The sequence below is a fragment of the Bos indicus genome, chromosome 23 (assembly GCF_029378745.1).
Source record: "Bos indicus isolate NIAB-ARS_2022 breed Sahiwal x Tharparkar chromosome 23, NIAB-ARS_B.indTharparkar_mat_pri_1.0, whole genome shotgun sequence".
NCBI lineage: Eukaryota > Metazoa > Chordata > Mammalia > Artiodactyla > Bovidae > Bos > Bos indicus.
In genome coordinates, this window is record NC_091782.1 from 21,287,679 (window position 1) to 21,310,899 (window position 23,221).

Here is a 23,221-nt window from a genome sequence, read left to right on the forward strand (position 1 = left end):
ATGGAAACCAATAACAGAAGCAATTCCCTGAAGAACATGAAATAAGGCTTCTATCAGAATCAAGCATGTTTACTTTGCCACGTCCTGTTCGTTTCAGATAAAAATTTATTTTAAAGTGGGTGAAGCTTACTCCAAAAATTTCTCTGATTCGTAAATGTTATACCGCTTATATTACAAATCTAATCTGTGCTTCATAGCTTTAGTTACCAGAGAAAAATATGACTTCCTAATGCTAATAGCCCTAATTGATTTATGAATTCATGTTCTTAGCAGTAAGAGGAAATCCAAGGACAATGTACATGGGAAGAGACGACTTACAGGCTTGAACAGGTCGGGTTCAGGAAAATACTTTGGATTTCGATGTAGCCAAAATGGAGACAACATCAATAAGTCACCAGAAGGAACAGTGTAATCCTACAACAGAAAAATCAGTTCCAAGTCATGTTTTGAAATTTGCTTTAATGAGATCGTGGGTCATTTAAACTCATCCTACAACCATATTCGAGAGAAGACATATCCATGGTATAACTGATGGTAAGACAATCTCTTTCCTGGATGGCTCACTTCTATTTTCTAATGCAGGCAATTACTTACGTCTAATTCTGACAATCAGTTAAACATACATATATCTTTGGTTACATGGGGGAAGATAGTAGATAAATGTGAAAATTTTAGTATTATATTTATTAGTTTAAGTCTGCTCTAATGTGAGGTCTTCCTTGGTGGCTCAGATGGTAAAGAATCCACCTGCAGTGCAGGAGACCCAGGTTTGATCTCTAGTCAGGAAGATCCCCTGGAGAAGGGAATAACAACCCACTCCAGCACACTTGCCTGGAGAACCCCATGGACAGAGGAGCCTCGTGGGCTACAGTTCTTGGGGTTGCAAAGAGTTGGGCACAACTAAGCAACCAAGACATACGCTAATGCAGCTTTTGATGTTTGATATCAGGCTTCTCAGGTGGAGCTGGTGGTAAAGAATCTGCCTGACAATGCAGGAAACGTGGGTTTGATCCCCGGGTCAATACCCATGGCAACCCACTCCAGTGTTCTTGCCTGGAGAATCTCATGGACAGAGGATCCTGGTGGGTTGCAGTCCATAGGGTTGCAAAGAGTTAGACATGAATGCAGTGACTTAGCATGTGTGCACACATTGGGGTTTGCAGCATGTGGGCTTGATGATTCTGAGGATACTCAGTGGATTCTGAGCAGAAAAGACTAACTCTGAGACAGACACTGGCCATATTAGCACTGAGAACAGGGGCAGTGGGTATCCTGTCATTGGGAGTGCTGATGACAGTGTAAGGGAAGGGGCAGGGAATTCTCTGACTCCAGCAGCAGCAGCAGGTAGGGCAGAAAGAAGTCGAAGACAACTGATTAGGAAGACACAGGACAAAGCATGCGCTGTGTGCTTATTGGGTTTGTTTCACGTTTGAGGTGCTGGTGGTTGTGAAACTGATGATAAACATTATGTTTCCTGAAGCAGCAGAGTCTGCATTATCCTTCTCCATTCACCTTATAATAGGTTTTTTGATATATAACATGTGCACGCTTAGTTACTCAGTCGTGGCTGACTCTTTGCGACTCTTTGGACTGTAGCCTGAGAACTAAACACTGTTTCACAAAATCATCTTTATACGACTTCCCTGGTGGTGCAGTGATAAAGAATCTGCCTGCCAATGCAGGAGACACAGGTTTGATCCCTGATCCAAGATCCCATGTGCTGTGGGACAACTAAGCCCGTGTGCCACAGCTACTCACCCGTGCTCCACGACAAGAGCCGCTACACAATGAGAAGCCAATGCACTGCAACTAGAGAAAGCCTGCACACAGCGATGAAGACCCCGCGCAGCCAAAAATAAATAAATAATAAAATTATAAAAATAATCATCTTTATATCACCTTCTTCAGGAGCCAGAGGACAAAGAGCTCCTGCACGGTGTGAGATGGCTAGAGAGCCATCACCTCTACTGAGGTGAAGATATTTTACTAGTAACTCCCCGTGCCAAGTGGCAGAAGCCACACCTGTTTAATCCTGCAGAGTTTTGAAGTCTTCTCAAGGTATTTGCAAAACACTTACTTGAAATCTACGTATTTAGAATAGCAGCATCTTACAGGTGAAAACATCTCTTTTTATGGAAGCAGGGAGTGGACAGGGGAGGGGAGGGGGCCGTCACTGTTTAACCCAAGAGACCCCTGTTGGTTCCCATGGGAGCTGAGTAGTACTTGAGTCTGGTGGTTTCGGTACCAGGATTGCTAGAGAGTTAGATCAAAATGAGGAGAGATGCAGGCATTTGCTTCTGTCCTCTTAACATCTTTAAAGTGGAAAGAGACCTGTGAGATCCCACTTCTGTGTGTTCACTCCACCTCTGTTGGAACTGAGGCTAGAAGCATCACAACTGGTTCTGAAGTCAGCTGGGGAGGGCCCTGATATGTTTAGGGGCCGCCCTGGGCCAGGTGTCCAGTCCGGGCAGCCGCCACCTTCCCCTCCCCACCCTCATAGCTCCCTTCAGTGGCTGCTGACCTAGCATCGTGACGTGTAGACACTGACTGCTGCAGCCCACAAAGCAGGCCGGTAGAGGAAGACTTCAGAAGGGCCTCAGGAACAGCAGTCGTACTAGCAACAGGGAGGAGACTAGAAAGAAGTTCCTGTTGCTGCAGCAAATGGTAGGCAGATGAGGGAGTGAGGAGGATGTGAGAAACGGGTGTATCAAAGGAACCGTCTGAGCAAATGGACATCATGATGTCTGGTCCAAATGGTCCTGTCCTTGCAACGTGGCAGATGAAGAAAAAGATCAAGAGAGAGATGAAACAGTCAGAGGACTGGGCACAGACCATGAGGAAGTGGAAGTCACAACTTCTCTGTGTTGCAATAAGTGCACCTGTCAGGTAAGCCAAAGTGATCTTGACCAGCCCACCCCATAGGGATGCCGTGAGGTCAGATGAACCTCATCTGCTAGTCCGGAGATGAGCTTTCTTGATGAGCAAAGAGAAGGAGTCTCTGCTGTAAATCAAGAAGGATGTCAACACCTAAAGTGGTGCAAGGAATGCAGACTCTACTTCAAGACGAGTAGAGTCCTGTAAAGCAAAGCATCCATCAGAGGAGCCCGACCCCAAAAAAGCACACTCTTTCTCTTTAGCTCTTGGGCCAGAAGCTTAGCTGGTGTGAGCTGCTTAAAAAAAAAGAAAAAGAAAAAGAACTTTACAAAAGTGTATTCTTCTGTATAATAAAAAACTGCTCTCTAGACACTTGGGAAGATTCAGGAAAATAGAAAAAATAGAAAACAACCAGAGTTCTGGCAACAGAAGACAGTTATCAACTGGCTAGACTTCCCTCCAGTACTTTTAGCTAATAACAGCAATTTAGGTTTTTGTTGTTTTTAAATGTGGTTTATTGTTTATATCTGTGTGTGTGCTTAGTCGCTCAGTTGTGTCTGACTCTCTGTGGCCTCATGGTCTGTAGCCTGCCAGGCTCCTCTGTCCACAGAATTTTCCAGGCAAGAATCCTGGAGTGGGTTGCCATTTCCTACCTCAGGAGATTTTTCCAGTCCAGGGATGGAATCCGCATTTCCTGCATTGGCAGGCACTTTCGTTAGCACTAGGACCACCTGGGAAGTCCATTGTTTATATATGCTGATATGTATCATTTACAAATGCATAAATAAACCCAGTATACACATATTATTGTTTTTGTCCCTATTGAATAATTTTTGACTCCTACTTTGTTCACTTGATATTATAGCCTAAGGATTATTTTTATATTATATATTCATATAAAATAATTTTCTTTCCAATGGATGCTTAACTAATCATTTTCTACTATTATTTTTATAACAAATAATGCTATCACAAGTATCTTCTTTCACAAAGCACTGTTCATATAAAATCTTTTAACAAAGATGTTCAGAAGACATGAGAATATACATGTCCTATGTCTTCTGAATATCTAAGGCTATCATACATATTGCTCAATTGTTCCCTCAAATTTTGTAGCAAGATATGTTTCTAACTGCAATATATGAGAGTATCAATTTCATTGCCCTCTTATCTGCTAACCTGACATTTTAAATAGGTTCTTTTTTATTGCTGGTCAAGAATTTATGTCTTAGCTGAGTATTTTTCATTTTAAGTTATTTTCTTCCATAAAATTTGTGTCATGTCCTACCCTTAGTAATCTGTGTAATATTAGTGCTTTACTTATTAATCTGTGATTCATTAACATTTGCATTGTGCTTATACTGATATTTATTCTTAATTTTTTGGCTTACATTTAATTTAGGTTATACTTAATAAGACATGTTACATTTTGATATGGTACAGTCTGTTCATCTGCATTGTGGTTTCACTGATTAATCCTAAACCTAAGAAGCCCTCTTCTCTCCAAAATGATATTCATGTGAAGTGAAAGTCGCTCAATTGTGTCCAAGTCTTTGTGAGCCCATGGACTATACAGTCCACGGAATTCTCCAGGCCAGAATACTGGAGTGGGTAGCCTTTCCCTTCTCCAGGGGATCTTCTCAACCCAGGAATAGAACCAGGGTCTCCCACATAGCAGGCAGATTCTTTACCAGCTGAGCCACCAGGGAAGCCCAAGAAAACTGGAGTGGGTAGCCTATCCCTTCTCCAGTGAATCTTCCTGACCCAGGAATCGAACTGGGATCTCCTGAATTGCAGACAGATTCTTTACCAACTGAGCTATCAGGGAAGCCCTCTCTTCACAATAGTGGCTTTCAAAGGTGGGGGTAGGTCTTCTGGGAGTCTGGAGACCTTTGCAGAGAATCAGCTACATCAAAAATCAGTCTTGAATAAAAGACTTATTCAAAGTATAGGATGGTGGAGGTGGTTCAGTCACTAAGTGGTGTCCAGTTCTTACGACCCCATGAACTCCAGGCTTCTGTGCCCATGGAATTTTCCAAGCAAGAATACTAGAGTGGGTTGCTATTTCCTTCTTCAGGGGATCTTACCGACTCAGATATTGAACTCGGGTCTCCTGCCTTGTAAGCAGTCTCCTGCATTGCAGGTGGAATCTTTACTGACTGAGCTACCAGGGAAGCATAACAGGCCAATGTATTTTAATGTAACTAAGTACAAAAAAAATTCATTGATAAAATTTCAGATTGCAACAAACTTAAAAAAGTATCTGTTGAGTTTTAGTGTAGAATCAAAGAATAGCCACAAAGATATCTGAAAAAGGCGAATAAAATACTCCTTCCTTTTTTGGTTACATGCCTGTGGGAAGCTGAATTTTTTTCATTTCCATCAGTAGAAAACAATATATCACAACAGATTGACAGCAGACACATATATGGGAATTCAGTTATATTTGCAAACACTTGAAATGATGCTGTTCTATTTTTTATGTGTTTTGAAAAATATAGTCATGTTTCATAAAACCACATTATTATTTTAACATGTATTAGGTTTCTTAGTTTTAAAATGAATTACTTGGTGACTGAACAACAACAACTAGATAAACATTTTAATAATTTCTCAGCTTTATTTTCCAGTACAGCAAATCTTGATAGATATAATTCATATACACAAAAGCTCTTTGAGGCTCTTAATAATTTTGTAAAGTAGAAAGGGGCCATAAAGGTCAAAAAGTTTGAGAACTGTTATTCTAGAAGCTAAAAAAAAAAATACCCATTGTTAACCAATCATCCCAAACCATATATTAATCTCATTCTTCTTCAGGGACTTAAAAAGATTTATCTATCCAATATTACATATTCTGCATGGCTTGTGTCTTTGTTACTTATCTAGTCTGTTACATTGACCTGACTATCACGTCTGACACCAGTATCATGCCATTTTAATTACTGTAGTTTTGTTACATGTTTTAATACCTTGAGAATATAACTAATATTCCTTAATTATTCATATTTTCCAACACTTTTTTTGGTTAGTTTTTTCCTAGGTGGGGCTTCCCTGGTGGCTCAGAAGGTAAAGCGTCTTCTCCCTGCAATGCAGGAGACCTGGGTTCAATCCCTGGGTCAGGAAGATCGCCTGGAGAAGGAAATGGCACCCCACTCCAGTACTCTTGCCTGGAAAATTTCATGGACGGAGGAGCCTGGTAGGCTACAGTCCATGGGGTCGCAAAGAGTCGGACATGACTGAGCAACTTCACTTTCTTTTCTTTCACTTTCTTTCCTAGGTATTCTTGCAGATTAACCTGGTACTAAATATGAAACCTTGAATAGACAGCACAAGTAGAAGCTTAAGAATTTTGGAAAGGTGGCATAATAAAGAGAACGATGGAACAGAGCAAACCAAAGAAAGCAGATAAAGTTTGTCCATTCTCACTTATTCATATATATATATAAATATATATAGAAGTAATTACGAGAGCAAAAATATATATCCTGCTCAGACTCCATTAGGAAACAGCAATGGAGAATACTTCTAGAACTCATAGCAAGGAAACTTGACCAGTTGTCCAACGGGTCAAGACATAGGTGATCCCATCTATGAATGTTTTTATGGTCCAAACTCCTGGGAACATGTTAATATTTTCAGCAAAGATATTCTACTTTGTTTCAGAGAATATTTGATGTTTAAAAGAACCAAGTTGTGTTCATTTATACTAAGAAGATAATCAGTAATGTGCACAAAAATTTAGCTATAGGAATGTTCATCTTTACACTGTTTATAATAGTGAAAGAATGGAAGCCACATACATATTCAAGAACAGAGAACTGATTTAAAAATTTATTTGGTGTCCATATATTCAATATTAAGATTATGCTGTAATTTAAAATGACATAAATGTCTTTTTTTGATTAAAAAAACTATTTTGGATCTATTATTAAATAAAATAAAAGTAAGTTGTGAGAAAATTAGCTTGGTGTGACCTCAATTTATATTTTAATGAACATACTATAGGACAAAATTCTAAAATTACAATAATATCAAAATGTTCACAGTGGTTATCTCTGACTTGTGAGATTCTAAGCAATTTTTAATTTCTTCTTTTAGCTTCTCTTTATGGTCTTTTTCTCCTCTAAACTCTGAAATAGAAAAATTCAGGTATAGATCTAACAGAATTTGTATAGGATCGGTAGGCTTAAAATAACAGTAAAAACAAACATCCACTTGTCTTTGTCAGACAATTAACTATTCTGCAATTCAGCTACTTATCTACTGGCCAGGATATAAATAAAGCTTAATAAAAATTCAATAACAATTATATTGAATAGTAATATTCAGAGTGATAAACACATTGTTCTATTTAACTGCATGAAGTTGTTTGATTATTTCCAATCAACATGTATATTTTTTATTATATAAATAAGTTTATTATACAAATTATATATATATTTAGATTTATAAATATTTAAATATATATTCATTTATATCCATAGTCTAATATAATTAATATTTTGATTATTAAAAAGAAAAAACTGTTAAAAATCCCTTTAAAACTCAATGCTACAATTTGCATAAGATCAGTTAAATAAACTACATTTCCTTTGTATTTAGCAAGTAGCAACTTGTATAAAATTTGGATTTTTTTCTCTCTTTTGGTTTCTACTACCACAAAATTTTCTTCATTTAAATCCAGGCACTCTCAAGCTGTGTATAAACAAAGCTAATATAAATGGAGGGCTGACTAAATACAACCTATCTGGATAATTCAGGCCCCAAGTCAATCATCTAAAAAAGATTATTTTGTTCTGCCTGGTTGGTTCACTGTATATGGAACTAAACATCTGCCATATGTACATACCTTTTCTGGTGCACTTGAGAAAATTCTGCTTGGCCCATAGAAAAGACCTCACTCCGTTTTTAATTCCTAACATCAGTTGCAGCTACCCATGGCGTTCCTGCTGTGTGTACCTGCAACTGTGATCTGGGGCCTGAAGTCTTCCAGTTATCCCAAAGGACCTTCCTCATGCCCTCAATTCCCCAACCTATCCAGCTGAGGAATAGGTTGGTCCAACAAAGAAGAGATTTTCCAACCTACCTGCTTGTTGAAATAGGATTATACTAATTCTGATAGAGAACCACATAGCCAAAGTGATTACAAAAGGGTTGTGTTTTAGCTGAAATATTTGCCAACAGATAAATACCTATATTAACAAAATGTTGCTGCACAACTTTTACTAGTAACCTGTTTCTGTGTCACTCAGTATTTAATGGAAATTGAGAAAGTATCTAACAAACAAATGGATAAAGTATTCACTTTTTTTCTAGAAGGTTCATTATTTTAAAACAAAATCAAAGCTCACCAAAATTTTAACTGGCTTCAGCACTTTTCGAGCGATGACACCAGGGGCTCTTAAACGAATGGTTTCCAAAATACACCATTTAATTAGAGGGAGTTTCTTCAAGTCGTCCTCAGACACTTTAATCTTATCTTTACCTGCAAAGAGAATTAAAAAAAAAAAAGAAAAGAAAAAGGATTTAAAGAGGCCAGAAAGTGATTTTATGTAAGGTCATCAATGTAGTTTAAGAACTACCTCTGACATCAAGTGTCAATATTACTATTACCTTTGCATATCAAGTTTGGCCATTTATTATCTCTTTTTATCATTTTATTCTTACCAAGATAAAATGTGGTATAAAAAACTAAACCAGTGATGATTACTGTAGTGTAATGGATTGGTATCCAACCTTGGTTCTTACCAGTCCTGTGGCTACCAAATGTCTAAGATAGTTCCTGTCAGAAAAGAGTTCAAGTTTATTCATTTCATTATTTCTTGTCCAAATTCTCATTTCACTTAAGGAAGGAGCAATAAAAGACAGGCATCAAAAGTACAAAGTAAGGGTCTTACTTCCCTAGTGGTACAATGGCTAAGACTGTGCACTCCCAATGCAGGGGACCAGCCTTGATCCTTGGTCAGGGAACTAGATCCCACATGCCAAAACAAAGAGCTCGCATGCCGTAAGATTCCTGCAAGTAACAACTAAAGATCCTATGTGCTACAACTAAGAGCAGACACAGCCAAACAAATAAAATTGTAAAGAAAGTACAAAGTAAGAGATGTGAGACGCCACCTGACTTTCTTCTCTTATCTCTTCCTTGCTGAACTGTTTCTGTTTTTGCTTTTGTTTTTTAATCATTTAATCATACATTTCAGAGGGTACAAAAAGAATATTAAGAAAGGGGGGATGGCACATGTGTGTTTCATCTGGAATTATGAGCTTCCCAAACATAGCTGCATCAAACATTCCTATTGGAAGTTGTATACCTGAACTAATATTTAGGTTGAAGGCACCTGAGTTGGCCTTTTTATGGACCGACATATGGCCAGGGCCTTTGATCAAATGAGACAATTTAATTAATGGTGTTTTAAGTAAAATGTTTACACTCTGAAAATTACTTGAAACAACTCAGCATTCCATTTTGACAGTGTATGCTGAATAAATTCAACAACATGGTAAGTTTGAATAAGTCAACTTTCACATTTGCCTCCCAACTGTACTGGGAACCAGTGCCTGGGAGTGGAATGCGGGTCTCCAGACGCATCTGTCTGACTCTAGATACGGCTTGTTCTACAGTCAGCCCATCCTGCGGGAGAGGGCTGGGTGAGTGCTGCCTGGGAAACCTTCTCAGTCAGTACATGTGGAATTCCCAAGGAGTCAGAAGCAAATGTTTTTGCTTAGCAGAGTCTGGGAACCAGGGTTTTTGTTTGAGCCCTGATTCTATTAATCCCCATAGGGGCCTCTATACACTCCACTAAACATGACAGATTTTTGAGCACTGAGCAAGCCCCAGGAGTTGAGTCGGGCTCCACCAGGGTTACAACCATGAAGGTATTCCTGCCATACACTCAGTCCAGGCCGTAAGAGAGGAGCACGGATAATTGGTTTCCATGCGGACAAGAAAACCATTCTGTGAGATGTAAGATATTCGAAGATAGTTAAAAGCAGGGAGGGTATTGAAATGCAGGATAACAAACTTGAGAACATCAACTTAAAAATGTAAGAGGGGATCTGAGATTCTTTCAGAATGTGCACGTGTGTGCGCTCAGTTGCTTCAGTCCTGTCTGACTCTTTGTGACACTATGGACCGTAGCCCGCCAGCCTCCTTGAGTTCAAAAAAAGAAAAAAAGAAAGACAAAGGGAAAAGAAAAGCACTGCCTAATGGCCTATATTAGAAGACTGATGTAGTCGTCTAATAAATATGGCTAATAAATATTAGCCCTGTGGTGGAAACACGAGACAAAGGGAGTATCGATGACTGTGCCAAAGGAGCCCAAGGGAACTGGGGCTGCTGGGGTCTCGAGAAAGTGAGACAGGGCTGGAGGGGATTCAAGACAAGAGGGGACCCAGCTACCTGGCAGGTGACCAGCAACCTAGTAGAAGGCTAAGGAACACTCTAGAGACACAGGTTTGATCCCTAGGTCAGGAAGATTCCCCTGGAGTAGGAAGTAGCAGCGCACTCCAGGATTCTTGCCTCAGAAATCCACGGACAGAGTTGCCTGGTGGGCTACAGTCCATGAGGCTGCAAAGAGTCGGACACAACTGAGTGGGCATAAGCACAAGCACAAGGAGAAGACTCACCATGGGAGAAATGCCGGACGAAACTTTCAAGAACAGAAAATTCAACTTTACGTCATACACTCGCTTTTAAGCTGCTCTGACTACTGTGCAATGTTCCCTTTCCTTGTCCCATATTTTCAATATTTTAATAAAGTCAGATAACACATACCATAAGTTAACACTTGAGGAAATAAAGACCTGGGTGTGTCCAGGAGGCAGTGAGATTCAGAAAAGAGGCAGAACATCCAGAAAGGAAAAGACAGTGGAAGGGGAGAAATTAGGAAATGAGAGACTGAAAATCAAGAGAAGCTCTGAGAGGCACAGGCCTCGACTTCTGGCCACCTCCCCACTTCTTCCAGAGATTCCTAGAATCCTTGGAGGGGATTCAGAACAATTTCACCTTTATCTTGGAAACCAAGGTGACCCCAGCAAGAAGGGCCCTTGCCAAATGGACATTACAAATAGATCAGTGATAATCTACGATTCAGATTCTAAATCTTACTTAAAATATGACATTTCTCTTTAAAAATCTATTTAGAACCTGCCTGCCAATGCAGGAGACATAAGAGATGCAGGTTTGATCCCTAGGTCGGGAAGATCCCCTGGAGGAGAGCAACCTACTCCAGTGTTCTGGCCTGGAGAATTCCCATGGACAGAGGAGCCTGGCAGGCTACAGTCCATAGGGTCACACAGAGTCAGACATGACTGAAGCGACTTAGCACGCAATCTGCAATTCAGATTCTAAATCTTACTTAAAATAAGAGTTTTCTCTTGAAAAATGTATCTAGAGCATCTACATTAGATAAATTCACTAAACAATCCTTCTAATATTTTCTGTGTTTTATTTTACTGCAGGTATAGGATATAGAAAATAAAGATTTCTCTACTTAATCAAGAATAAATGACTGCCAAGGGTCAGAATTTGTGTTTAAAATCAGATCTGTGTGACTCCAAAGTGACTTACCTACTTTGAGACAGGCATAATTCTGGCCTTGAAAAAGTTTGGACTCCAGTAATAGTGAAGTTTCTGACTTTCTTTTGGAGAAAAGTTTTGTTTTCTCTTTTTCTTCTGAAATATTCTTAGGAGACTAATTGAATTATAAAGTGCAAAAAATGTTTTGTATTATATAATAAACAAAAGCTTGCTCTGAATTGAAAATAATATTTAAAATCTATTATGACCTGCCATTGTAGGAGAGATGCAGACTACACTTGGAAAATAAATGTTTTAATAAGATATTTTTAGTTTCTCAAATCCCAGTGTGAGGTAGGAAAAATATGGTAGGATTCCCAGACTAGACAAAGAAAAAGAAAGGGAGAGATGCTGTTTCCAAACAACATCTTCAGGTTAAAGATGTTTCTTATTATAACTCTTAGAAATAGCTCTGTACCCATACTGGGCATATTTCAATGCACATCTGTGGTTTGTTCTTCCAGTGTTTTGACTCTGAAATTAGAAGGCTCCACTTGGAAGAAAGCCAAGGTAATCATCAGAAGCGCTAGTGCCTAATGGAGACCGGGACCAGTATAACAGACTGCCAGGGAAGAAACCATGGGCGATTTGGGGTAAAATGTAGAAGACATCTGTTTTGTTCTCGGCACAAACGCAATAGAAGTCAAACCAATAACAGGATATTGGAAACCAAATAAAAGAAAAGATAATTCTTGAGTTCAGAGATAGCGAAGAACGTTTCTAAACTGTTATGCATAGTTTTAGGATTCTGCACACATGATGACAAGCATGTTAGAATGCAGTAACTGTGATTTTTATTTGCTAAGGATGTAGAATAGATTAAAATTCTATTACTTCAACCATTTATTCACTCAGTATAAATGTGCTTTGTATCTGTTACTTCCAAGCCCAAATATAGGTGCTGTAAGAGATAGGAAGAGAATCATACTAATTTTTGACTATCTAATGCCACCAACATGTTGGACCGCTTCATTTACTCTTCATCACGATCTGCCATCTATGAAGTGATCATGTGTTCAAGGAGAAGCTTGAAAGTGACAGGACAGCCTTCAAACCCATGTCTGTCTACACTGAAAGCCCTTATACTTGTTCACCGTGTCCCATCACCTCCCTGAGACGAGAAACGAATGAGAAAGACACCGTCATTGTATTAAACAAGTTTGAACACAAGGACACAAAATAATATCTGGTTACAAATAACTACAACATAAGTTTCTTAAGAGTGAATTTGAGTGTCAGTGGCGTTCATCCCTTCTTGCCTAGGGCTAAAATTTCAGCTAGGCCTGGAAGGATGAGTAGCATGTAGCCAAGCAGAGAGAAAGGAAATTAAACTCCAAAATTAATTATAAAATATACGATTTCTTAGACTTAAAAAAGGAATATGAATCAAATGGAATCACTAAAGCAGGTCCTTCTCTGAGAGATGACTCCTCTGTCTCCTTCATATTTCAGGCTCCTTCCCCCTAACACACACACACATGCTCACTCTCTCAATAAATAAATACATAAAATACAAAAATTCTGTTCCTATAGTCCTGAAGGACCATTACATCAAGATTTAACTAATAATTTGGGGAAAATAACACATGTTTTGAGAAAAAGGGAGAATGACAGGCATTTGCTTAGTCATTCAGATCTTTTGAGACATAATTCTGAGGTGACTGAATCAGAAAGTGGGATTGAAAACCGACTGAGGAGGCTCCGTGCTTCCCCACAAATGAAAGACACACAGAAAGATGAAGAAAAGCAAAGCATAAGGGATGTCACTGAGGGATTTCCCTGGTGATCCAGAGGTTAAGACTTTGCGTGTCCACTGCAAGGGGCCTGGGTTTGATGATCCCTGGTCTGGGAACTAAGATCCGGAATGCTGAGCAGCTGAAACACAAAACAAAGCCCCACTGAAATTGAAAGAGTGCGTCCCTGCACATTCTACCACCTCTTTACTTTTGAAAGCAAGGATTCCCAGTTTTGACTGCTGTTCAGTGTTGTGAGGTTGTTTTCCTTCACAGAAGTTGTCTTTCAACAGCTTGTTTAAAGTGTGTACAAAAGTTCACAGAACACACTAGGATTAAAAAAAAAAATACATGAGATAAAGGTTGAAGAAAGTAAAGAATCTGATGTAATAACCTTAAGCAATGATGCCTACCAAATTTGGTCATGAAATTTGCTCCCCAAATTTTGTAATAATTTCTCTAAAAAGCAATATCAAATAATAAAAGTTAGTGTTTTCTTTATACTGCTATTTGGGGAAACAATGTAACACCTTTGGAAAAACCCAGCATTTCTGTGACTTATCTTAAAAAGTAATGAAGCAATGATATCAATTGGTGGCAGAGGTAGAAAACTAGTTTCTTGGCATATTTCTAAGCTCCTGAAAAAAAAATCAGGTTTTAGAGAAGAGACAAAGCTAAAGAGAAACAATAAATAAAGAATCTACAGTATTCCAGAGTAATACAAAACAAGTATCTTATGCCCTATCCTTTATTTCAGGAATTAAAAAAAAAAATGGAATATGATACATAATGTTCAAATATTGAATTTTAACAATTATACTTCTGTTCCAGGAATATTTTTCTTAAATTTATAAAATTGCTGTTTCCTTTGCAGAAGAAATCTGCATTCACTGGAAAAGGTTAGAACATCTCAGAAAGAATAAGAAAGGATAAAATGTCCTGAAGTAGATAATAGCATTTACAATAGGTTTTATACACCCAATGACCCTATAACATTGGTAGGCAGTGAGAACATACTGGTTATAGATTTCTGGAAAATTTTAGTGAGATGCACATGTATACCTGTGGTGGATTCATTTTGATATTTGGCAAAACTAATACAATTATGTAAAATTTAAAAATTAAATAAAATTAAAAATAAATAAATAAATAAATAAAGATTTTATTTGGTGACTTGTCTCCCAGAAGGGGATAGCAATAAACCCTTTTCTGCACTTATTCTTATAAATGTAAAAAGAAATACTGCAAAACTTTTAATACTCTTCTCTGTCTTTAACTTTTGACATTTAATTATAATGTGTCTTGGTGTGGGTGTCTTTGATTCATCTTGTTTAGAACTCTGTGTGCTTCTTGGACTTGTCTGTGTCGTTTGCCAGGAGAGGGAAGTTTTCAGCCATTATTTCTTCAAACAGGTTTTCCATCCCTTTCTCTCTTCTCCTCTGGGGCCTCTCTAATGTACATGTTAGTATGCTTGTAGTTGTCCCAGGGAATCTTAACCCTCATCGGTTTTTATTCATTTTTTCTTTTTGCTGTTCTCATGGGGTGATTTCCACTAACCTGTTTTCCAGATTGCTGCTCCGTTCTTCTGCATCCACTAATCTGCTGCTGATTTCCTCTACTGTATTTTCTATTTCAGTTATTGAATTCTTCAGTTCTGATTGGGTCTTTTTTTATATAATCTGTCTTTGCATGTCTCATTGAGTCCATCCCTTCCTCTCCTAACTGTGGTGACCATTCTGATGACTATCATTTTGAACACTTTATCAGGTAAATTGCTATCATCTCATTTAGTTCTTTTTCTGACGTTTTTATCTTTGGCTTTGGTTTGTAAGAATTCCTTTCTCTTTTCATTTTGCCTGTGTGTCTGTTTGTATGCATTAGGTAGATCAGCTACAGCTCCTGTTCTTGAAAGAGTAGGCGTATGTAGCAGGTGTCCTGTGGGGCAATTCCTCCTGGTCACCAGAGCCAGGTGCTCTGGGGTGTCCCCTGTGTGTGCTGTGTGCATCCTCCTGCTGTGTTTGGATCACAGTTGTGCCCTGGTTGGGGCTGTGTGGCTCTATTGACTGCTATGGGCTCATGGTATGCTCCACCTCCCCAGAGGTGGAACCACTCTGTACAGTTGCCCGTGCCAGCTAGGTCACATGCCAGGTTGGGCAGGGGCCACTTTGAAGGGACCAACTAAGTGGGTAGTCGAGCAGGGTGGGTCCTCAGGAGAATCTGGGGTGGTGCACACGGTGTTAGCTAGTTGATGGAGAGTGACAGAAATGTTGCTTGCCAGTCCTGGGCCAGCTAGGTGAAGGAGAGGTACCTTCAATGGCACCTGCCAATGCCCTCATCCCTGGAGAAGGTGTCCCAGCTCCCTACCCCTCCAGCATCACTCCCAAAATGACCAGTGAGCCTCCTTCAGGGTATGACCCAGGCGCCCTTCACATTTTCCCGCCTCTGTGCTTGTACTCAGAGCAAGTGAGTTTACATGTGAACCTTTCAAGAGCAGAGTCTCAGTTTTCCACAGCCCTCCAGCTCTTCCAAGTGTAAACCCCACTGGTCTTCAAAGCCAAATGTTATGCGGGCTCATCTTCCTTGTGTAGGTACGAAGGGGATCCCCAGGTGGGACTTGGAGCCCTCACTCCATAGGGGCACCTCCACAGTTGTGATCTCTCTCCCACTAGTGGGTCACGCAGTCTAGGTACGGTTTCTGTCTAGACTGCATCTTTGACCCTCCTGCCCACCTTGACACGGCATTCTGTTTACATTCCAAGCTGCAGAAAATCTGCTGTGCTAGTCTTCAGTTCATTCCCAGATAAATCGTTCCGCATGTAGTTGTCGTCTTGGTGTGTCCACAGGAGGAGCTGAGCTCAGGGTCTTCCTACTCTGCCTTCTTGATCTGGAACCGCTAAATATTTGTTCGATAGAGGGGAAAAAAAGGTACTCTTTGGGTTTTATTCCTTATAAAATACTAGCTTCCTTCCTTTACTATTGTGCATGTTCATTACTGTTCAGTTCAGTCGCTCAGTCATGTCCGACTCTTTGCGACCCCATGAATTGCAGCCCGCCAGGCCTCCCTGTCCATCACCAACTCCCGGAGTTCACCCAAACTCATGTCCATCGAGTTGGTGAGGCCATCCAGCCATCTCATCCTCTGTCGTCCCCTTCTCCTCCTGCCCCCAATCCCTCCCAGCATCAGAGTCTTTTCCAATGAGTCAACTCTTCGCATGAGGTGGCCAAAGTATTGGAGTTTCAGCTACAGCATCAGTCCTTCCAAAGGACACCCAGGACTGATCTCCTTTAGAATGGACTGTACATGCCCATTATTATACATGTTCTGTGAGACAAAATTCTGTGAGAAAGATACAAGTTAAATTTATCTTAAAAAATCAAAAGGAAAACAGATGAGAGTAGATGAAAGATGATAAAGTCTAGGCTAGGCTGTAGAGTTACATGCTTTTTAGTTCACTGCTCTTCCCTATAAACAGACTATAAATATAGTCTCTCTAATGACTGCAGGTCTGTAGAATATTAACTCACTGCAAATGCTGATAGTTTTAGAAACTTTGACCTCGAGAATGTAAAACAAAATAGAAAAATGACTCTTTTCTAATAATATTTTTTTAGCTTTGGAAGAAAAGAATCTGATTTTGCTCTTTATTGCGGCAAAAGGTTAGCGAACAAGGGCTATGATGGTCAATTATTTGTCCTGTGGCAGTTGTATACTCTTATTACAACAGCTTTCTAATACGTTTTAAAATCTGGTTGGGAAAATATGGCCTTACTAATTCATGCTTCTAATAGTCTTTCTAATCGCATTTCTTCTTCAAAAAATATTTAAGTCACTTCATTAATTTCCTCCCCTTCCAAACCACTGGAATTCTTTTTATAATTAATTAAATATAGATTAATTTGAAAAGTGTTGGCATTTTCATGATATTAAACCTTCCCATAAAGGAACATAATATGTTTTTCTTTATTTAAGTTGTTTTGTAAATATACATATATATGTATTTTTAATGTTATTAATAGTTTCCTCTCTAAGGGTCCTACCCCAAACCAAGAGCTTTATATAAGAAAAATACCAGTTAAATTAATAGGAACAACAGAAGTAAAGTGGAAAGGGAGGCTTAAAAACAGCTTAAGCTGTTTGTGGTGGATATAGACTGGAAAAAGCAAACAAAAAGCCTAGAGATTGCCCACGGATGATGAAAATGGGCATTAGGGCTTTAGGGATTGTAGCCGGAGCCTGCAAAGTCACAGCTCCTTCAATTCTCCCCCTCCAGCCACCACCTTATTCCAGACACCTCAGTCATTCCTGAACTCCCAGGTCTGGTTCTTCTAACTTTTCCAGTGGATGTGACTTTTTGGCATTTGAAGGATTTAGGATAAATTCTTATTATCAAAAACACAGATTCCTATTGCTGGGAAAGGTGGTCTCACGCTCAGTCTTTCGACCCCAATACAAAGGTGGGCCTTAAGCCTGGAACTGTTCCTCAACGAGACACAAAGAGCCCACACAGCCTGTGCCAGGCTCGTCACCTTGTGTGGGAATACCTTTCCTTGTTTCAGGGGCAGCAAACACTCTTTTGTCTCTGCTTAATGCAAGGGCAGGATGAGGCACCTGTCCAACCCCCCGTTACATCTGCCCCGAGAGGGACGAGGACAGGGCTCCTTTCACTGCGGTGTGAGAGGGGTTTGCAGAGGCCAACTCCTCTTCATTAGCTCCAGGGAGAGACACGCTGGCCACAGGGGACCCACACCCACTGCTGAAGCTGATCTCGCTCTCTTTCTGCTCTTTGTGAGTTTAACACTGTTGTAGCCAGTGCCTGACAGCACTGTGTTATCCTCGACAACTCTGATACCAAGATGCATTGGGCAGAAATGTTTAGAGTCCTCCCCTGGGATTGCTAACTGGTGCACAGCACTCTGCTTGACACCCACTGAAAAATTATAAAACCTTTCAGAGGTAGATGCTAATCAGCAGCTTCAGTTGGATGTTCATAACTACAGACCAGGAATGAACGAAGCAGCAATAACAATGAATTGAGAAAGATGCCAAGGACGGCAGTGGTGCTTAGAACAGGTTATTAAGACAGATAGAAGATAGAGTGAAGAATCAAAAGATTGATCCCACCACTTCTTCTATTTATACACACACATATAAAAATATACCAAATCCCATGATATCATTTAAAGAAAAGATTCATGCAACTATACCAAGACAACCACATAAGATTCTCTTCTGAAAAAACAATATCCTATTTATCTTCAGAAATATTTCTTTCATATATTAAAAAGAGTATCAATTTCTCTATTACTGGAATATACAATGAAGACTGATTCATAATTATGATGGTCTTTTACAAAGAATAAAGGACATGACCTAATTTATAATAAGTAAAAGGTAGAGATATTGACAAATAAGATGACAATGGGTAGATAATAAAAGATAAAAATCAACTTTGATCTAGAAATACCTTTCTTTATAAATCCTGCATAATAATTCTAAATTTCTGGATTGTGTTCTCTGGAGAGAAGTTGACCTGGCTTGAATACCTTTATCTCATTTTCTAAAGAGGAAAAAAGGTTATCCAAATGCCTGAATAATTCTCTAAAGGAACACTCAGAGAAAAGAACGTGTCCGAATGAAAAATGTAGAGAATAAACAAAGCAGATTAACTGTGCTACACTGGAGTGAGATAGTGAAAGACTTAATAAAATGAGAAGTGCCAGATAGGACCTATCTCCAAGCTCGTAAATAATATGCAGCCATAAGAGGTATCTCTTTCCACCTACTAAAGCCAAGCAATAAATGAGGACAGAATGACTTCACACAAAATCTCCTGAGTTAGTGTCACAAGGCACACTTCAAGCATTCAAAGCAGAAAATAGTGGAGGAAATCCAGCCTCCTGGGAAATCTCTCATGGGTCAGATACTATATGTGAAATTTCACCCTGGTCTTTTTACCTGTATGAGCGGATTGGCAAGTAATGAGTTCTGAGCTCCAAAAATGATACCATCTTGGTCTTTAAGTCCAAGGAGAAAAGAAGATAACAAAATTAAACATTTGGAGCGGGTTTCCAATGAAATCTCCTGCATTAATAAACATTTTCTTAGGTAATGTACATATGTTCTTCAAGATTGATGGATGAGAAGTAGTTTGTGAACAGCTCTGTCATAATTTAATGTTTTCTGAGTTTATTCTAGGATTTTTAAAAGCTGGGCTAGCAAAGGAAAGTGAGATGTAAATGTAAAAAAATTCCTCTGTGATATGCTAGAGCTTCCAAATGTCCATATCAGATTCTTGTTGTCTGGCTAGCAGTTCTTGCCTGCAAAATCCCACAGACAGAGGAGCCTGGCAGGCTCCTGGGTCACAAAGAGTTGGACATGACTGAGCAACTAACACTTTTTTCGTAAAGCTGTCATTGAAAACAAGAAACCTGTACTCACATCACAATGTAACCTTGAGAGGAGCCTGTTATGTTTACAAGGCAGGAGTGGGTGTAGCTGTTGAATCAAACTTAGTAATCATGTAAAAAATAAATAAATAAAATAACCTTTCTCCATTCATAACTCCACTGGAGTGGCCTTAGCTTCTGCTACATGATCTCTTTCTTCAATATTTTGGTCGATGTGTGACATAAAGGCCAAGACTCTATCGTAGACACAACCTTGGCTATCAGCCATTAAGTCCTAGCAGGCTGCAAAGCGGTGATGAGAATAAGCTTCTTTAGTTAGCTGGAGGGACTCAGGTCTTTGATATACCATGATGGAATCCTCCAAGAATGTTGTTCTAGGTTAGACAAGATACTGGGACACATCCAAGCAGATAAAAATTGCACACATGTTATAGTATGGGTAAGAGGTGACTGCAGAGAAGACCTCAAGAATAAATGTAAATGTTTCAATGCTATGAGGTAAAATTGATGAATTAGTTACAATGATGCAAATGACATCAAATTTGCCCAGAACATCACCATAGGCCCTGAGCCTCATTTGTCCCTCTGCTAGTTTTTATGCTTGTTTATAAATATGAGAGACAATCCTTTCTCACCAGTACATGATGAGTGTGGCCACTGAGTCAGTGTCACCAGCTAATAGCATCTGGTCACTTGATAGTGTTGGTCTGTCCCCAGGCAGAACTGCTGCTAAATCAGGACTCAGTGGTGTCAAGAAATGTTATTGGTTGGCTCTGAGTAACTTTTCTCTTTTATCCAAAGTCACATAATTACTAAGTGACAGGGTAGAAAGGCATGAATCAAATTTTCAAACAAAAATTATAATCCAATGAAAATTTTGTACTGTGTCTTTTATGATCCACAAATCATGATTCTTATGTAAGACAAAAAAACAATTCCTGATGTTTTATGGAATTATTTCTATGCAGGTGTATTTCTGTTAATTAACCTGATTTATTTTAAATTAACAGAAAAAAATTTACTATTTTTTCCCCTCAACTAAATGTGCATTACAACTGAATGGCCACCAAGAAACAAAAACAAAACACACAGGCAAAAAAAATCACAAAAAACAAACCAGTGTGCTGTGTATGCTGCTGCTGCTGCTGCTAAGTCGCTTCAGTCGTGTCCGACTCTGTGTGACTCCAGAGACGGCAGCCCACCAGGCTCCCCCGTCCCTGGGATTCTCCAGGCAAGAACACTGGAGTGGGTTGCCATTTCCTTCTCCAATGCACAAAAGTGAAAAGTGAAAGTGAAGTCGCTCAGTCGTGTCCGACCCTCAGCGACCCCATGGACTGCAGCCTACCAGGCTCCTCCGTCCATGGGATTTTCCAGGCAAAGTACTGGAGTGGGGTGCCATTGCCTTCTCCGCTGTGTATGCTACCCTAAATCAAAACAAGTAGGTGAGAAGGGTCAAATGCAACCAGGTAACAATTTAAGTGCATTTTTATTTGTTATTGTTTGTTTTTAAGATGGAATGACCTTCTGCTCTTGGGCAGACACTCACAGTGGGAATCCTAAATTAGAAAAGAAAACTGCTTGAAACCACAGTCTAAACAGGACCCAAAGTGAATGTCTGCAAGGATTTTGTGAGAATGCAGTGAGGCCGCACCTGCAATATCTAACTCTAACAGGCTTCTCTTCCAGATATGTGCTAACTCCTAACCATCTGTAAGTCCTTGCTCAAATCTCACCTTTCCGGGAAGGTCAGCTCTGATCCAACTATTTAATGCTACCACCTCCTTCTGGGCTTCTCTGATAGTTCATTTGGTAAAGAATCTACCTGCAATCTAGGAGACCCAGGTTCCATTCCTGGGTTGGGAAGATCCACTGGAGAAGGGATAGGCTACCCACTCCAGTATTCTTGGACTTTCCTTGTGGCTCAGCTGGTAAAGAATCTGTCTGCAATGCAGGAGACCTGGGCTCGATCCCTGGGTAGGGAAGATCCCCTGGAGAAGGGAAAGGCTACCCACTCTAGTATTCTGGCCTGGAGAATTCCATGGACTGTATAGTCCATGGGGTCGCAAAGAGTCAGACATGACTGAGCCACTTTCACTTTTCTCCAATTCTGGCACTCCTGATCATCCCTAATCTGCTGTTTTCTTTTTCACATAGCATTTAACAATATCAAATATTTTTAAGAGTTTACTTCTGTGAACAAACAAGGAAAAATAACAAGTGGCAATAAAAAAAAAAAAAAAGACTCTGAACAGAGAGGAGAATCTGATTTCCAGGGTTACCACAGTATATTATTTTAAATGCCCAATTCTCAACAAAAAATTGCAAGACACATGACAAAAATATGAAATGTGATGTGTAACAAGCATACATAGACCATACGGGGAAAAAGCAATCAGCAGAAACTATTCCTGAAGAAACTCAAATATTGGACTTACTAAGGAAAGTTGTTCAATCTGATATTTTAAATATATTCAAAGAATTAAAGAAATTGTGTGTAAAGAACTAGAGAATATCGGTAAGGAGAGACAAAAGGTTAAATAACAAAGATTGAAACAAATAATGAAATAGAGAATAGAAAATCAATAGTAAAAATAAGATCAAATCAACAAAACTGTCAGTTAGCTCTCAAAAAAAAAAAAAAAAAATTGACAACCTTTTAGCTACACTGACCATGAAAACAGAAAGAGGGCACAGATTACTAAAACCATGGATGAGGGAGATATTTTCCTAGAGAACTTACAGATATAAAGAAGATTATGGGGAAAACCATGAACTATTGTATGCCAACAAGTTAAATGACCTACATGAAATAGACAAATTCCTAAGAAGACACAAACTCCAAGAAGAATAATACAGTTCTCACTTCAGCAACACATGTACTAAAATTGCAAAGATACAGAGAAGATTAACATGGCTCCTGTGTAAGGATGAAACTAAAATTTGCAAAGTATCCCATATTGTTGTGCTGGTGTAACATACAGCATGATAACTATAGCTAACAATACTGTTTTATATATTTGATACTTACTTAAGTTGGTCTTTAAAAGTTCTCATCATAAGAATATACATGTGGTGATGGAATTAACTAAATTTATTGTGGTAACCAATTCACTATATATATATATGGCTTCCCTTATAGCTCAGTTGGTAAAGAATCTGCCTGCAGAGCAGGAGACTCGGTTCAATCCCTGGGTCAGGAAGATCCCCTGGAGAGGGAAATGGCAACCCACTCCAGTACCCTTGCCTGGAGAATCTCAAGGACAGAGGAGCCTGGTGGGCTGCAGTCCATGGGGTCGCAAAGAGTTAGGCATGACTGAGCAACTAACTGAGTTAGGCATGACTGAGCAGTATGAAAAGGCAAAAATGATAGGATAGTGAAAGGGGAACTCCCTGGGTTGGTAGGTACCCAATATGCTACTGGAGATCAGTGGAGAAATAACTCCAGAAAGAATGAAGGGATGGAGCCAAAGGAAAAACAACACCCAGTTGCAGATGTGACTGGTGATAGAAGCAAGGTCCAATGCTGTAAAGAACAATATGGCATAGGAACCTGGAATGTTACATCCATGAATCAAGGCAAATTGGAAGTGGTCAAACAGCAGATGGCAAGAGTGAACATCGACAT

The 23,221-nt window shown here is 39.4% G+C and overlaps 1 protein-coding gene and 1 non-coding gene across 3 annotated transcripts in view; one reads left to right on the plus strand and one right to left on the minus strand.

The window, feature by feature from the left end:
* CYP39A1 (cytochrome P450 family 39 subfamily A member 1) overlaps window positions 1–23,221 on the minus strand; it is a 118,901-nt gene that overhangs the window by 59,246 nt on the left and 36,434 nt on the right. For both annotated transcript variants that reach the window (XM_019986223.2, XM_019986222.2), the window contains exons 8-9: window positions 8,226–8,359; window positions 319–414 (exon numbers count right to left, since the gene is read on the minus strand). In XM_019986223.2, coding sequence (XP_019841782.2) covers window positions 319–414; window positions 8,226–8,359 — 230 coding nt within the window. The remainder of the gene's footprint in view (window positions 1–318; window positions 415–8,225; window positions 8,360–23,221) is intronic.
* Window positions 22,452–22,558, plus strand: LOC139179213 (U6 spliceosomal RNA). Its single transcript, XR_011563636.1, has one exon. It is a non-coding gene; the product is annotated as a U6 spliceosomal RNA (small nuclear RNA).